Source organism: Chanodichthys erythropterus, chromosome 11 (genome assembly GCF_024489055.1).
Source record: "Chanodichthys erythropterus isolate Z2021 chromosome 11, ASM2448905v1, whole genome shotgun sequence".
NCBI classification, from domain to species: Eukaryota; Metazoa; Chordata; class Actinopteri; order Cypriniformes; family Xenocyprididae; genus Chanodichthys; species Chanodichthys erythropterus.
Window position 1 is genome coordinate 5,782,135 of NC_090231.1, and position 15,553 is coordinate 5,797,687.

General features: G+C 34.8%; 2 protein-coding genes across 2 annotated transcripts; both read right to left on the reverse strand.

The window, feature by feature from the left end:
* Nucleotides 1–3,051: 3,051 nt before the first annotated feature.
* sdhaf2 (succinate dehydrogenase complex assembly factor 2) lies at nt 3,052–8,631 on the reverse strand. Its single transcript, XM_067400522.1, has 4 exons — nt 8,479–8,631; nt 6,231–6,442; nt 3,651–3,760; nt 3,052–3,446 (listed from the first exon to the last, which is right to left on the reverse strand). The coding sequence occupies exons 1-4, from the start codon at nt 8,503–8,505 to the stop codon at nt 3,319–3,321; spliced, it is 477 nt and encodes a 158-aa protein (XP_067256623.1). The 5' UTR covers nt 8,506–8,631; the 3' UTR covers nt 3,052–3,318.
* Nucleotides 8,632–10,511: 1,880 nt separating this feature from the next.
* polr2l (RNA polymerase II, I and III subunit L) lies at nt 10,512–11,972 on the reverse strand. The gene is made up of 3 exons (XM_067400894.1): nt 11,864–11,972; nt 10,869–10,980; nt 10,512–10,788 (listed from the first exon to the last, which is right to left on the reverse strand). Exons 2-3 carry the CDS (start codon nt 10,961–10,963, stop codon nt 10,680–10,682), a joined length of 204 nt encoding a protein of 67 aa, XP_067256995.1. The 5' UTR covers nt 10,964–10,980; nt 11,864–11,972; the 3' UTR covers nt 10,512–10,679.
* Nucleotides 11,973–15,553: the final 3,581 nt, after the last annotated feature.

Sequence of the window (15,553 nt, forward strand, 5' to 3'; positions counted from 1 at the left end):
AAATTCAGAAACTCTCTTTTCTTTATATTGTTTCCTTTTCCTTTATATTCTGCTTTATTTCCTCTTCCTTTTCGGTTCGATGGCTTGGAAACGGTTCTATCAGTTCCTTTCTAACACAATAATTTTACCTTTCCTTCATGTTCTTGTCCATGATGTGTACAGCATACATTATCTCAGAATAACAGTAAAAACAGAAAACAAGTGATTTTGCCTTTTGCTTTCATATTTTCAGTGTTATTGTGGATGTTTACCAGGGCGTTGCAATGCGGTTGCTGAGGTGTTCAGAGTGGCTGCCATAGGCTTCATGAAAGAGGCTCTGAGGGAGAGAAGCCCAGTGCATTCACTGGATAGCAGCTGATGAAACGTCTTTCTGAGAAAAGTTATAGGCAAAAACTCCAAAAATAAGTTTCCCTCACAGCCATGTTTTCATCTGCATTAAATTCAACATGGCGTCTAACCTGAGGTCAATCAGCTCTCTTCAATATCAGTAGTCAGACTGGAGCGTGTGAATGAAAGTGCGGTCCAGTGGCATCTGTGCTCTTTAGCAGCGAGAGCGCCTGTGTTTAGTCATTTTCAGAAATGCAGGCTACACAGGTACAGACAAGTATCTGGGACATTGCTCGCTTAAAGGAGAAAACTGTCATGACTAAAAGCTCTGTGCCATCAAATCACATGCCCTTTGACGTCTGTGTACCTCAGCATTCGGGGCAGTGTCGGATCTGTTTTGGTGCGCTCGCTCCCGCGGTGAACAACTGCTAGTTGAGTATGATGTTAAAGGACTCGATTAGTCAAAATACTTGGATGCGTTTCAACAGAGTGATAACAGCATGAGTCGCTGTCTGCACATCTCTTTACATTCATCTTATTAGCAAGAAAAAGTCTGCCATCTTCTGGCTGAGGACTTTCAGAATGCAGGTCCCACTTTATATTAGGTGGCCTTAACTACTATGTACTTACATTTAAATTAATCATTTGATACAATGCATTTATTGTGTGCACGTGTTTATATTGTACTTATATTGTAAAAAAAAATACCTGCATGTCATTACATTTATAATTAATTTCTGTAATTACATTTATAAATATAGCTGCAAGCAGCAATTATGGGGCCAAGCAAAAAGAAGGCACAACAAGACATCCCAGCATCAGACTTACTGCAACATTAAGCAATTAAAGACATATTTAGGCAAAATGACAGAAAAATCATAAATACCTTAAATAATAATGATTTAATGATTCATCACTTTCAACCAATAGGGGGTGCTGTGATCAAATTGTTGTGGTATGGTCAAAGTGAGGTGACTGCGAAGTTTGGTGTCAATATGTCAAAGCATTGCAGAGATGCAGCTTCAAGAGTCGGTTTTGCATCGTACCGACTTGAAATCCATAACTTTTTGTCTGCATGGTCTGAACGGTTCGATTTTTGTGAAAATCGGAGCAACGGTCTAGGAGGAGTTTGAAAAAGTAGGTTTTTAAAGAAAAACAATATGGCGGAAAGGAAGTTCAGCCAACTATGACAAATTTGATATCTGTGTTCTCAGCATGACCCAAGGAATCTACTGAGACCAGTTTCATGACAATAGGTTGATTATAGTCAAAAGTTATTAGCATTTTTGTAAAAAAAAAAAAAAAAAAAGCTTCTATCTATCGATCATAAAAGTAATCCAGGGAATTAATAAAGGCCTTCTGAAGTGAAGTGATTATAATAACTGGCTTCCATATGTCTACTGGATTCCAAGAGTCTAGTTATGGCGGAAGAGTGACCTCTCACCCAACACATGACGTATTGATGAACCGGTCACAAATTAGAAGTCTAAAATGAGAATTTAAAACGATCATATGGTGGGTCAGAGGTCACTTTTCAGCCGGAAATAGACTCGTGTACAGCTGTTCCTGGAAGCAAGTTATCAAAATGGATATTTTTCTTACAAAAATGCATTGCTACACTTAAGAAGGCTTTTATTAACCCCTTGAAGTCATATGGATTACTTTTATGATGGATGGATGCGCTTTTTTTGGGATTCAAAATCTCAAGCCCCATTCACTCCCATTATAAAGCTTGAGATATTTTTTTAATATGACTCAGATGTGTTCGTCTGAAAGAAGATAGTCATATACAGCTTGAGGGAGGGTAAATTATGGGATTATTTTAATTTTTTTGGTTGAACTATTTCTTTAAATGTCCAAATACTGTACATCTTTGGGTTTAAATTATTGACCAGTCGCATTAAACGAGCTAAACAACAATCCTTTTTTAAGTGTCTTTAGCACCTTTCAGATCTCTTGTGCACATTTGAAATCTTAAATTCAATATTCAGGGCCTCATTTATAAAATGTTGTGTAGCAATCATCTTACACTTGATCTTACAATCATTTCTCCCATGTGTGTACGTGTGATTCAGAGAACCTGCGAACACCTCTCTTCCAGATGTGAAATGTATAAATGGCAATTGATCTTGAAATTGTGCACAGCTGAATGGTTTCAGATTTCCACCTTGTAAACTCCGCCTAAGTAATGTCATTAGCATATAAAAGAGCACCAAATGCTTTACTTCAGAATGGCCAGCGACAAAATTTGCTTAGATTTCACACATACCTGCAGTTCTCAGACTCTCTGCCACAAGGAAAACTGCGTACGTCTACTCAGACCCTGACGTGTCGCTACGTGCTTTTCCACGCCAAAGACCGTTTTTAAACTTGAATGTTGCTGTGGATTTTTATAAATGAGGCCCATGGTCTCACATGTTGTATATGGACAAATCAATGTCTATTTTAAATTACAAATACCCAAAAAGAAGCTATCAGTCTATTATATTCAGCTATATCAAACCTGAATGGTGCATAAGCAGACACTGTGCTTAAGCTTTGAGTACAAACTAATTTGTTGTAAACCAAACTACTTAAGAAAATAACATGATTCAATCTGTGAGCCTTTCAATGCCTGTGGCAAAGAGCTGTAAAACCTCATGAACTCACGACACAAATTTGTTTCATGCCATGTAACATCAGAAAGACAACCTTGAAAATAATATATTTAATTGGAAATAATCTTTAGAAATATTCATCCTGTGGTTGTTATAAACCTGTTGAAACAAACTCTACAGTCATCGATTAGAACAAACTTTAATACAACTGCTATTTTTACATCACAGTCACTGTACAGCATTTATTCAGAATTGCGGTTTATATATATATGCCTGGGTGCGTTAATTTACCATATATATATATATAATATGCCTATGATGGCTGCTTGCTCTCAGGTGTTTGTATGAGCTCAGCTCTGGTTTGCAATGACAGTCTCTGACAGGAGGCTGGGTTTTAACTGCTCTTGTCCAGATATTCAAGATTGGGGGCATCTAGACGCTGCTCCATGTCCTTGTTCTTGGTGAACTCTTTGAGCATGTCCATCACCTCGCCCTGGTACTCATCAGGTGTGGGCAGAGCCTCTGACAAAAGGAGGAAGACAGTGTTTAGAATTGTGTGCAGGCTCATTTTTGGACCCATTTTCTTCCTTTATACATGTTCATGGTCACAATACACCACAGGAAAAAAAATATATATATATATTTTCAATGGAAAACATCACGTCAATTTAATGCCTGAGCAGAGCTCTACACCACTGAAGATTTATTTTGTTTGTCTGTTCATACCTGTTGCCCAGTAGTAGATGTCCCAGTCGTTGCTGGGTTCATTGATGATCCTGTCATACTGCTTGAGCTGTGATTCACTCATTGTATTCAGGTACTGCTTTGCAAAAAGACTGGTGACAAACAAACAAACAATAAAAGGTAGGGTTCCCACTCTTTCATGAACACCAGATTCAAGGACTTTTTCAAGCACCTATCAAATTCACATCACATATGAAGCGTCATGAAAGACCTCTTACAATACATAACATTTTAATCCTCCTATTGCATTTGCATCCATTTTAACCCGTAAGAAGTCCAGAATCATTTGTACATTAATTTTGGAAATATATTAAATCCGTTTGCAGCTTTCTTATCCCTAATGTTAACAATTAATCCATACTAATTTTATAATATTAATTTTTTTATATTCTTGTCACTTTATAATATTAATATTGAACCACTGTACTCACATGAACTGATTTAAATATGTTTTTAGTACCTTTATAGATCTTGAGAGAGGAAATGTCATTGCTCCCTATGGAGGCCTCACAGAGCCATCGGATCTCAACTAAAATATCTTAATTTGTGTTCTGAAGATGAATGAAGGATGTGGAACGACATGAGGGTGAGTAATAAATGACAGAATTTTCATTTTTGGGTGAACTAACCCTTTAAAGTTTTAGTAAAAAAAAAAAAAAAAAATTTACCACTTTATTTACGAAAATATTGATCTACAAAACTGCAGATCTGCAATTGATCTTCGAAACTAAACACAGATGCTTATGGTTGGAAGCCATTAAATGGACAGACTGGACTGATGAAACCTGCGATCATTTGTCTACTATTAAAGCACGGATTTGATGTAAACCATAGATCTACATAATATTCACATTTGCAGTTCATTAGGGACATAATGTATTAACCCTACAGTTACAGCATCAAATAATATTTAAAGGTGGGGTGTGTAAATTTTAACAGCATCTAGCAGTGAGATTGCGAATTGTAATATAGAGAAGCTACCATGGTCAACACAGGACACATATGTCATCGTCTGAGACAGCAGAGAGTAGCTAGTCAAGCAAACACGCTCTGTAGAGCAGTTTGTCCATTTAGGGCTACTGTAGAAACATGCCGGTGAAAAATGGCAACTTAACATGTGTTTACACCACTGAAAACAGTTAAAACATAGTTATCTTCCTAAAATTTACACTTTAACAATATGTTATGATAAAGTTTGCAGTGGCTTCTTAAATTAATAAAAAAGCAAAACACACCTGATGCGCATTTTCTAGAATTTCTGTATAGAGGGTATGCGTGTGACGTCACCGTTGACCGTTATGACTGCGGCCACACCCACCGAGTGGCAAAAGACTGAGCGGCAGCATTGGTTTTCAGCGTGAATGCCACGAAAAACACATCCAAAACGGGAAAGAGCTTTGTGATTGACTGTACAAATAGCTTTGACACAAAATCTGAGGTATATATTTAAAAACTACAGAAAGCTACAGAAAAAAAGAAGCAAATGGATCACTGAAATTCACAGAAACAGCTGGACTCCAGCAGAGAAACATGGATTTGCAGTTATCATTTTGTCAAAATGTTGGATTTTGGGGTCAAATCATACTGTATATATTGTCTTGTTATATATTGTGTTCAACTTATCAATTAAATATTTACCATCTTATATTCTGCATAATTGGGTGTTTTAATTTTTAGTGCTGGACAATATGACGATATAACATTGATATAAGTGTTCACTCCGATTTAGACCTACCGATATTGTAGTTATATAAAATATTCACAGGCAGATTTGCTTTATACATATAAATGTCAGGAAACACAACTCCTGGCTGCATGTCAATATCCATGGATTAGGTTTATTTGACATGCTATAAGGCAGTGTTTATAAACCAGGGGTTCATGGACCCCTAGTGGACCTTGACATAAAGCCAGGGGGTCCTTATAAAATATCTGAATATGATTTTTTTTTTTTGTATATGTTGACATTTGACATGTTTGCATAAAAGAAGAAGATAATATATGTATAATATAACTGACTATATGAATATAGGACAAGTCATCTAATGTAGTAGTAAATTACACTTTTGTTTGTCACAAAAACATTAATGATACCAATGAGCCAGTTTTATTCTGGGGTCCTTGAGGATGGTTCCAAATAAGACGGGGGTCCATTACTCAAAAAAGGTTGAGATTCTCTGTTATAAAGCACACTTTCGATCCCAACCTTTAGTGTAATTTGTTTGTTTTACTCGCGTTTTCGCAGTTTCCTCTATTAAATCCAGTCATGCAGCAGGTTCTTTTGCCACTCAGTCCAGCTGAGGGAGAGCGTTCTGGCGGGAAAGTGACATCTATGCATATCCTCTATTTTTGTGTAGTTAATTATGAGAAGTTACACCGCCATCTTGCTCTGACTAAAGTGTCTTGAACCTGATGTCGTAAACACGACTTCCCAACTCATAAATACGAACATCCCAAGAGGATTTGAACGCACTGACAGACAATATTACATGTGGTTTTCCTGAAGACTTTGCCTGCTAGAACAGGTTTTGCTCTGGTGAGTGTGTGATCCGGCATACGGACCTCAGAAGGATGCAGTTCTCCAGCATGCCTCTCTTGCGGCTCTCATACAGGAGTCTCTTCCTCTTGATCTCCAGGGACTCGCCTGTCTTCTCCTGCCACGGCGGCAGCGGGATCTCAATGATGGTCGGTTCCGGGGCATCACCACGGTAACCCCGAGAAATCACCGTGCCAACAGCTGGACGCAGTGATGCTCGGCAAACCGAACCGACAACCTGGGAACAGATCAAAATTAGATGTTGAAAATCTCAACTATTTTATATGGCTGATTTATCTGACATATTATATATGCAATTATGAGTGCCAATTAATAACGTCAAAATAATTAACATCCTGACAAAAAGGTTTTGCCATCATTATAGTGGTTCAACCTTAATATTATAAAGTGATGAGAATATTTTTTGTGTGCCCAAAAAACAAAATAACGACTTTTTAACAATATTTAGTGATGGGCCGATTTCAAAACACTTCAAAGCTTCTGAGCGTTATGAATCTTTTGTTTCAAATCAGTGATTCGGATCTCCTATCAAACTGCTGAAATCATGTGACTTTGGCGCTCCGATTCACTGATTCAATTCATAATGCTCTGAAGCAGTGTTTTGAAATCTGCCCATATAGATAATGTTGAAAAGTCTTTATTTAGTTTTTTTGGAGCACAAAAAGTATTATAGTCGCTTTATAATATTAATATTGAACCACTGTAGTCGCATGAACTGATTTAAATATGTTTTTAGTACATGTTTTAGTTTTTAGTTTGAATGGCTTTGCTTTCAATAGAGGCCTCACTGAACCATTGGATTTCATCAAAAATATCTTAATTTGTGTTTTCCGAAGATGAATGAAGGTCTTACGGGTGTAGAACAATATGAGGGTGAGCAATAAACAACATTACTTGCATTTTTGGGTGAACTAACCCTTTAATAATATAAAGCGATGAGAATACTTTTTTGTGCACCAAAAAAAATAAAATAAAAAATAACAACTTAATTTCAGTGATGGGCCGATTTCAAACACTGCTTCGGAGCTTTACGAATCGAATCAGAGCACCAAAGTCACATGATTTCACCAGTTTATCCATTTGATAGGAGATCCAAATCACTGATTTGATTCGTAAAGCTCCGAAGCAGTGTTTTGAAATCGGCCCATATAGATATCGTTAAAGTCGTTATTTTATTTTTTTGGTGCACAAAAAGTATTCTCGTCATTTTATAATATTAATATTGAACCACTGAACTCACATGAACTGATTTAAATATGTTTTTAGTACCTTTATGGATTCTGAGAGATGATGAAAATCTCAACTATTTTATATGGCTGATTTATCTGACATATTAAATATGCAATTATGAGTGCCAATAAATAACGTCAAAATAATTAACAAAAAAAGAAAAAAAGGTTTTGGCATCATTATAGTGTTTTGTCACAAGACATATCACTTCATATCCAATATTTATTTTTGTTAAAAAATTAATAAATAAACAAATAAATGTACCAAAATAAAATATGTTGACACTATATTTGGCATGTCAGGATATTATGTTAGTATCAAATATAGTATTAAATAATTTGTAGTTTTATTTTAATTTATTTTTAGTTAAAGGTTTAGTAATTTAAGGTTTTGTATTTTTTTTTTTTTTTTTTTTTTTTTTTTGTCTACATGGTTTTAATTTATTTTATTTCAGTTTTAGTTATTTTAATACATTATGTTAAACTAAATTTTAAAAAAAATGAGAAATGTTGCAATGGCAATTAGCTTAAATAAAATATATTTTTATATATTTTATTTTATTTTAGTAACGTTTATTTTATTTCTAGTTAAATAGTGAAGATGTTTTTATGGTTTTAATTAATTATAATAACCCTGGTATAATCAACAAGAAAAAAAAGTCTAATACAATGAGCAACATGAAGTGCTGGATCTCAAGAGGTGAAGAATCTGTTGCTCAGGAAACTGTATTATAATAAAAGACAGAAATATAGTCTTATGTATGAATTCGCATGATAGTTTCATAACGATGAAGATGTCAGTGTCCTCGTCTGCCCTTGCTCGACACTCAAAACAAGACGACACGATAAATATCCAACAATTTCCAAACCCCTGATTTAATGCTGAGTGTTATACATTAGCTGTATGATATTACAGCTGCAGAAAGATGTTATTGTTAAATCACTTCAGACACGTGAGGTCAAACGACATCTTTAAATCCTGTCGCCACATATGAATGCAAAGCAAATAATTAAATAAACATACCTTTCTTGCAATAGCTGCTGATAACATGTTTTCGAGAAGTATCTTCAGTGATGTGTGACTGTGATCCGGTACCTGGCTGACAATGTTTTATTTTGAAGGAGAGTTTATGCAACTGTTTCACAACCAGAGCAGGAAACGCAGCGGAGCGGCGCCATGTTGGTAAGGTCAATATCATTTTCTTATTTGAATGTTGCTTTGAATATTTCTTTGTTTTCTAGGCCGTGTACACACGACAAGAGTGTATTTTAATCTTGTGTTTGTCCTTGACTGGACTGACATGTGTACGTTTAAAAGAGACAACCTAATGAAATCTAGTATTTGTTTCCTAGGGACTGTGTTTCAGTGAACACTTGTAAAAGCGGATGGAAGCTTCGTATAATTTTTTAAAGGGACAGTGTTATGCTATGGTGTTATGAATTATGAACATAATTATATATCCGTTCCCTTTACTTTACTTTTATTGAAGCACAAACACTGAATCTGAATGTCTAACTAAAACTTTTACTTGTTAATACTTAAGTTCAAGTAAACATGGATTTTTCTATCATTTTTTTTCAGCAACATTTGTGTTTATACTTTATTTTTTTTATATTGTTTTCATTTTAATTCTTGGTCATTTCTTTATGTATTTTTGTCAGTTAGTTTTTATTTATTTCCAGTTAGTAATTTTAGTTTTTCAGCTTATTTCGGTTAGTTGCCAAAGACTCATGTTTGTTTAGTTTAGGTTTTTCATCTGATATTATATTTTTTTATTTCAGTTTTATTTCAATTAACTGCTTCAAGAAGCTTCAAAACCTTTGCGAATCTTTTCGGATCAGTGTTGTTCGGAGCGCCGAAGTCACGTGATTTCAGTAAACAAGGCTTCATTACCTCATAACTGAGATCGCCCCCCAGCGGCGAACCACTGAACAAGATTTACCTGATCTCTGATCAATTTTATGCATTTCTAGATGTTTTAAAGAGTTAGTTCACCAAAAATTAAAATATAATTTATTACTCACCCTCATGTCGTTCTACAGTCTTATGGCCGTCATTCATCTTCAGAACACAAATTAAGATATTTTTGTTGAAATCCGATGGCTCAGTGAGGCCTGCATAGCCAGCAATGACATTTCCTCTCTCAAGATCCATAAAGGTACTAAAAACATATTTAAATCAATTCATGTGAGTAGAGTGGTTCAATATTAATATTATAAAGCGACTAGAATATTTTTTGTGCGCCAAAAAAAACAAAATAACGACTTTTCAACAATATCTAGTGATGGTCGATTTCAAAACACTGCTTCATGAAGCTTCGGAGCTTTACGAATCGAATCTGTGACTCGGATCTCCTATCAAACCGTTAAACTACTGAAATCACGTGACTTTGGCGCTCCGATTCACTGATTTGGAGCTTCACGAATCGAATCATTGAATCAGATCTCCTATCAATCGGCTAAACTGCTGAAATCACGTGACTTTTTTTTTTTTTTGGTGCTCAAAAATATCTTAATTTTTGTTCTGAAGATGAATGAAGGTCTTACGAGTTTGGAACAGCATGAGGGTGAGTAATAAATTACATTATTTTCATTTTTGGCTGAACTAACCCTTTAATGAGACATTAGTATAATTAAAAGGAATAATAATAGTTAATAGTTTATTGGCCTGTTTAGCTGAGCCATCCAAAACAAGCCCTAAAAGTTGATAAAGGAACACATATTACACAGACACTTGATATTTAATCTTATTAGATGATTGGTTCATTGCATCTGATAGATTTTACTTTCAATAAAACATTTGCAATAGGTTTGTAAAAGGTGTTTTTGTTGCATTTACACGGTTTTGACCAGCAGAGGTCACCAGCGCGTGGCGTTTCGAACGCTTCGAAACAATGAATCATTTTGCGAATCAATTGATTCGAAGCTTTAAAAAGCCTAATTTCTCCCATCACTGCTCTACGGTGGGAAATCATCCCTTTTTCCATCAATATTTTGATACCACTAGTTGAACACAGGTTCAGTTTGAAATGTAACAAACTGTACAACAGATATATTTTAATCTTTATTTAAGAAAATGCAAATAATCAAAATGCAAATAAACAGTCATCATCATAAGCATCTTCAGATGTGGTCTGAAGCCCACGTCTGTATCTCTTTCATTAGGATAAAGTCTTTGAAAATATTCCAAGTGGGATTTTCATCTTCAGTTGCGCAGAAAGCTCCTCATTTCTCCAGCGGTGCGTAATTCAACAACTTCTCGATAAGATCCACGTGGGCCAGAAGCATCCGGCGACAGCAGTATCTCTTCAAACCCAGAGCATCGAGAGCGTCGCTGTGAAAAAGAGCAAAGAGTGAGACGGAGTTCAACGCCACCGTAAGACGCGCACAGAAATGGAAATGTCATGAACTCACCCCTCTGTATACTCTGCTTGAAGAAGACCTAAATACGCCTCCCATTTGTTCCCAACGATTTTCCCACAAGTGAAGCAGCGAACAGGGATGATCATGGTGAAGGACGAGAGGCCTGAGAAGACAAAGAAAGTGTTTTAGAGAAAAAACACACATGTTTCTTAAATCTAGTATGGAATCCTGTTTCTGCCACAGAAAGGGGGGAAAAATCATAACTCATAAAGACACAAGTCAAAATTATGACTTACTAAGACATATTAATGAGACAAAGTGTCAAAATTATGACTTAAATCATAACTAGACTACATAAAAGATGAAATTCTGACATACCAAGTTGAAATTTTACTAACAAAGCCATAATTTTGACTTTTTATCTCAAAAATTTGATTTCTTAACCCTTATAATTATAATTTAACATGTCTTAAATCATAACTAGAATACATAAAAGATGAAATTCTGACATACCAAGTTGAAATTTTACTAACAAAGCCATAATTTTGACTTTTTATCTCAAAAATTTGACTTCTTAACCCTTATAATTATAATTTAACATGTCTTAAATCATAACTAGAATACATAAAAAAAATTCTGAAATCAAACTTAAAATACATACTTTCTCAAATTACTTTTTAACCTTCATAATTATAATTTATTCATTTCCACTTTCATCAATATCTTTATATATTTTCTATATATATACACACACAACCTCTCTCGATTGAATGACGCTAATGCATAAATGCTTGTAATTAATTTATTGTATCAATTGTAACGACTTTACCATTAGCAGTAAACGTTAGAAAACTGGCCAGATAAACAGCATGACTGCTGAGATATAAACGTGATGTTCTGATGCTAATAGCATTTAATAATTAAACATTTAATAGCGAGGTTCAGCTCTAGATAATTTTCTTATCTTAAAAACCACAGCTAAACGTTTACACTTAGTTCCCGTTATTATTATTCAAGATGTCAGATGAAAATGTAAGAAATATTACCAAAACAATCTCGCACGCCACACACGTTCCTCTTGCGCCGCTTAAAACAAACGCTTTTCAACTACATAATTTCCGCGTTGCGTTTGTCAAATACGCACGGGCGGAAACAAGGATTATGAGAAGCGTTCCGCACAAGAAACCCTTTTCACAGGTCCGGGTTTCTCGAAACGGAAGTCGTCATAAGTAAAATTCTATTGCGGTGAATGAGAGAATAAAATAATAATAATAAATAAATAAATAAAAAAGAATGAGAGAATACATTAAATATATTTTTTATCCCTATTTTCTCAAATTTCAAAAGAAAAACTCAACAACAGTGTGTTCACAACTTTCAAAAACTATAAATAGAGAGATTGATAACGGCAGTCAGAAGAGAGAAAGATGTTAACTTTACCGTCACAGCAGCGTTAACTAGTTTTAGTTATTTTTTATGTTTTATTTTTTTATGAAAAGGTAATACAATACTAAGTATATTGTTATAAATGTACATACATTAAAAAAAAGAAAATATAAAAAACTTTGCAAGATTGATGACCGTGAAAAGGGTCCAGTGAGCAACATGAGACAATTCGATCAACCTCAATTAGTGTAAATTAAAGTCACCAAATCTCTGCAATAACACAAATTAAATATGAGAATTATGTTGTTTCCATGTAAAACAAATCAAAACTCTTTTACATAATATAAGACCCTCAAATATGATCAATATGATTAAAAAAAAAAAAATGTGTTACTAGTTTTAGTAGAATGTAGTTTACTGTTAAAAACTATGGTTGTCAATAGAATAAAATAATCACAAATCATTTTACAACTTTAGAAAGTAGATGAATCAGTAATGATGTAAAAATCATTAACTTTATTTGAAAAAAAATTTGTCAGATTGCAGCAGTATCAAAATCATCCATAAAGTCAATTTATATTCTTTTCACTTTGACTATTGATTTGTAATTCTTTGAAGTTTTTTGCATCACCCCTGACTTTTGCATTTTTTTTATGTTGTTTTGTTTTCTTTTTTCCAGTGATAGATACGTGTCTAAATTGGCAGATTTAGTAATTCTCAGTTAAAAGTCACTACAACATTTAGTAAAGTCAAAAAAGGAAAAATAGCAAAGAAATTAGTCGCATTTATGAAAAAACAGGCTTTAACTATTGAATTCTGCCTTCAAAAACGAACAAAAATAACTAACTGGGGGAAAAAACACACTGAGCCTGGGAAAATATAGTTCATTGTCCTTTAATAAGGTCATCAAGTCACAAGGGAGCCATCTTATTTTATTTCACACGAGGAACAGCAGAAAGGCAGCAGGCGAGGGTGCGTGTAAAATAAACACATATGGCAGGAGGAAAGGGACACATTAGAGGGATAGATAAACTTCATTAGAACCAACAAATAAAATCAATCATTCCTCATCACCACCAAGACAACCACCATGTTGCCTCATCATCGTCAACATCATTTTTGTCAGTATCACAACTAATAAATGGTCTTCTCTTTTTAAATACAGAGTTCTGTTTGAATTATTGCATTATATACGCACTTTAAAGAAAATGTAATTTTCTGTAACAGTATGTCATGTGACGTGTGAGTGTATATTGTTCGTGTCTGCATGCATTTAGGGATTGTTTCTGTTGTATCGAGCGCTCATCATAGTGTAGCCTAACTGTGAAATTGAAGCTGTTGGTCATAATCTACGTTGCATCTATATTGCATCACACATCTATTTCCATTGGCCCACTTCAGAAAATCGTCAACATCGTTCAAAAAATAAATAAATTAAATAAATAAATAAAAAATGAAGATTTTGAAATGGCACAGTATGCAGTTCATAGGCAATGTTACTGAATTATTGAATGACTTATTATTTCCGGTTTGGGGATGATGACAGGTGATGACAAATACGAACGAACACAGATCGTTTTAAAATAACTGAGATTTCTACACCTTCTCTCAACAATACAGGCCTAACTGCAATAGATGTCAGAGCCATGTACTTATGGATTTGCATTATGAAATATAACTAGCATTTAATTTCCATAAATGACTAATTCCAGAAAACTGCTGAATCATGCATTTTAATATTGTCTTATCTTACAATTGGCAGTTATAGGTTTAAGACGTTTGGAAAAACTAAAAAAAAAAAAAAGTTTGGATAATTGTATTCACATCAACATTATGGCATGGATGATGGTGTAATTTGATAATTTAACCAGCAGGCATAGTGACTAGGATGAAAGTTGATGTGTAGATTTAAGAATATATAGAAAGACGGTTCACTCCTATTAGTTATGAATGGGAGAAGCGGCAACGCGCAATATGGCGGAATAAGTCCCGCCTTCTAAGTAAAAGAGCCAATTGCTGATTGATAAAGTCATTACATCATTGCAGCTGCTGTTAGAAGCTCCGGTTCCCATAGAAACCTGAGACTCGCTTAGGACTGCACATGCGCATCGGCTCATCTAGCCTGAAAAATAAGCTTTTTTAACACTACACAGCAAAATCCCCAGAGTTAAATCAGCTCTGCTCAGAGTACATATGGTCCCTCTCTAAATAGTGTTAAAGTAACATCAAAGCAGAGTTAAATTTAATGAGATAATTAAGCAATTAATTAAGTAATGATTGCGCATTAGTGATGAACACCTGCTGTTAACAAGCAGAATCACTGAAGAAATAAGAAAAACTACAAGAACTGTAAGTGACTTAAGTCACAGCCTTATTAATTGCTTATTTATCCCATTAACTTTAACTCTGCTTCAGTGTTACTTTAACACTATTTAGAGAGGGACCACATGTACTCTGAGCAGAGTTGATTTAACTCTGGGGATTTTGCTGTGTATTTGAGCATTTATGGGACCGTTCATGTCAGAATTTGTTGCTGATTTGAAAAATGTTATTTAATTGTAAGTTCGGCAAGCAGTTTTTGAGATTTCAGGATTCCCACATTCAAATAGATAGGACTTGGATACCTGAAATAGGAGGCGTTGCAAATATGGCTGCCGAGTGAACAGACTTTCTTTGAAAGGGGTTTGGTGTAGATTTAGGGGTGTAACGGTACAGTTTTCTCGTCCTGAACTGAATGGTACGGACGTCATGGTTGGGTGCATACAGTCAGACGATCAGTCACAGGTGATCCACACTCCAATCCAGAAGGGGGCGCATGTGATAATGCAACGCTGTTTGCTAATCGCCAGAACAGGAAAAAGAGCAGAAGAAGAAGAACAGACAATCTATAAATAGATATGTTTACGTGTAATCTCTCAACTTTACGGTTTTCCCGCGTAATTTGGCTACTTAAACACTGTTGCCGCGAGTTGTTTTTCATGTCCGCGGGTTGAAGAGACCCCAAACAATATGATATTTAGCCCCTGGAAAACAAATTTTACCAGGGGAACCCCACCAAAAATGCAGACTTTTCCCCCCTAGAGCGTGATTTTTACCCCCCATACTAAAAGTTAATGCCTTATGTGCAATTTACATTATTTTTATAATTTTTTGAGTGTTAATTATTATATCTAAAAATAAATAGCAACTGAATGTAATAGTTTGGGCTCTGTTGTTAAGTGTAACCTTTAATATTATAGTAAAGTGCAAGAACGGCTCGCTGTATATAGTTTACAGCATTAGCTGAAATATTAATTCTAATTGAATTTATTTAAAAGAGAGAGACACAATTTGTTCAATAAACCACTGTT

Bases quoted from the DNA above. Each gene is read 5' to 3' on its own strand.
- sdhaf2 (XM_067400522.1), bottom strand. From the start codon at position 8,505: ATGTTATCAGCAGCTATTGCAAGAAAG. The intron at 3,761-6,230 runs GTCCGTATGCCG...GTTTGTCACCAG, and splicing joins GAGAACTGCATCCTTCTGAG to TCTTTTTGCAAAGCAGTACC. The intron at 3,447-3,650 runs GTATGAACAGAC...TCCTTTTGTCAG, and splicing joins CATCTACTACTGGGCAACAG to AGGCTCTGCCCACACCTGAT.
- polr2l (XM_067400894.1), bottom strand. From the start codon at position 10,963: ATGATCATCCCTGTTCGCTGCTTCACTTGTGGGAAAATCGTTGGGAAC. The intron at 10,789-10,868 runs GTGAGTTCATGA...TCTTTTTCACAG, and splicing joins CAAGCAGAGTATACAGAGGG to CGACGCTCTCGATGCTCTGG.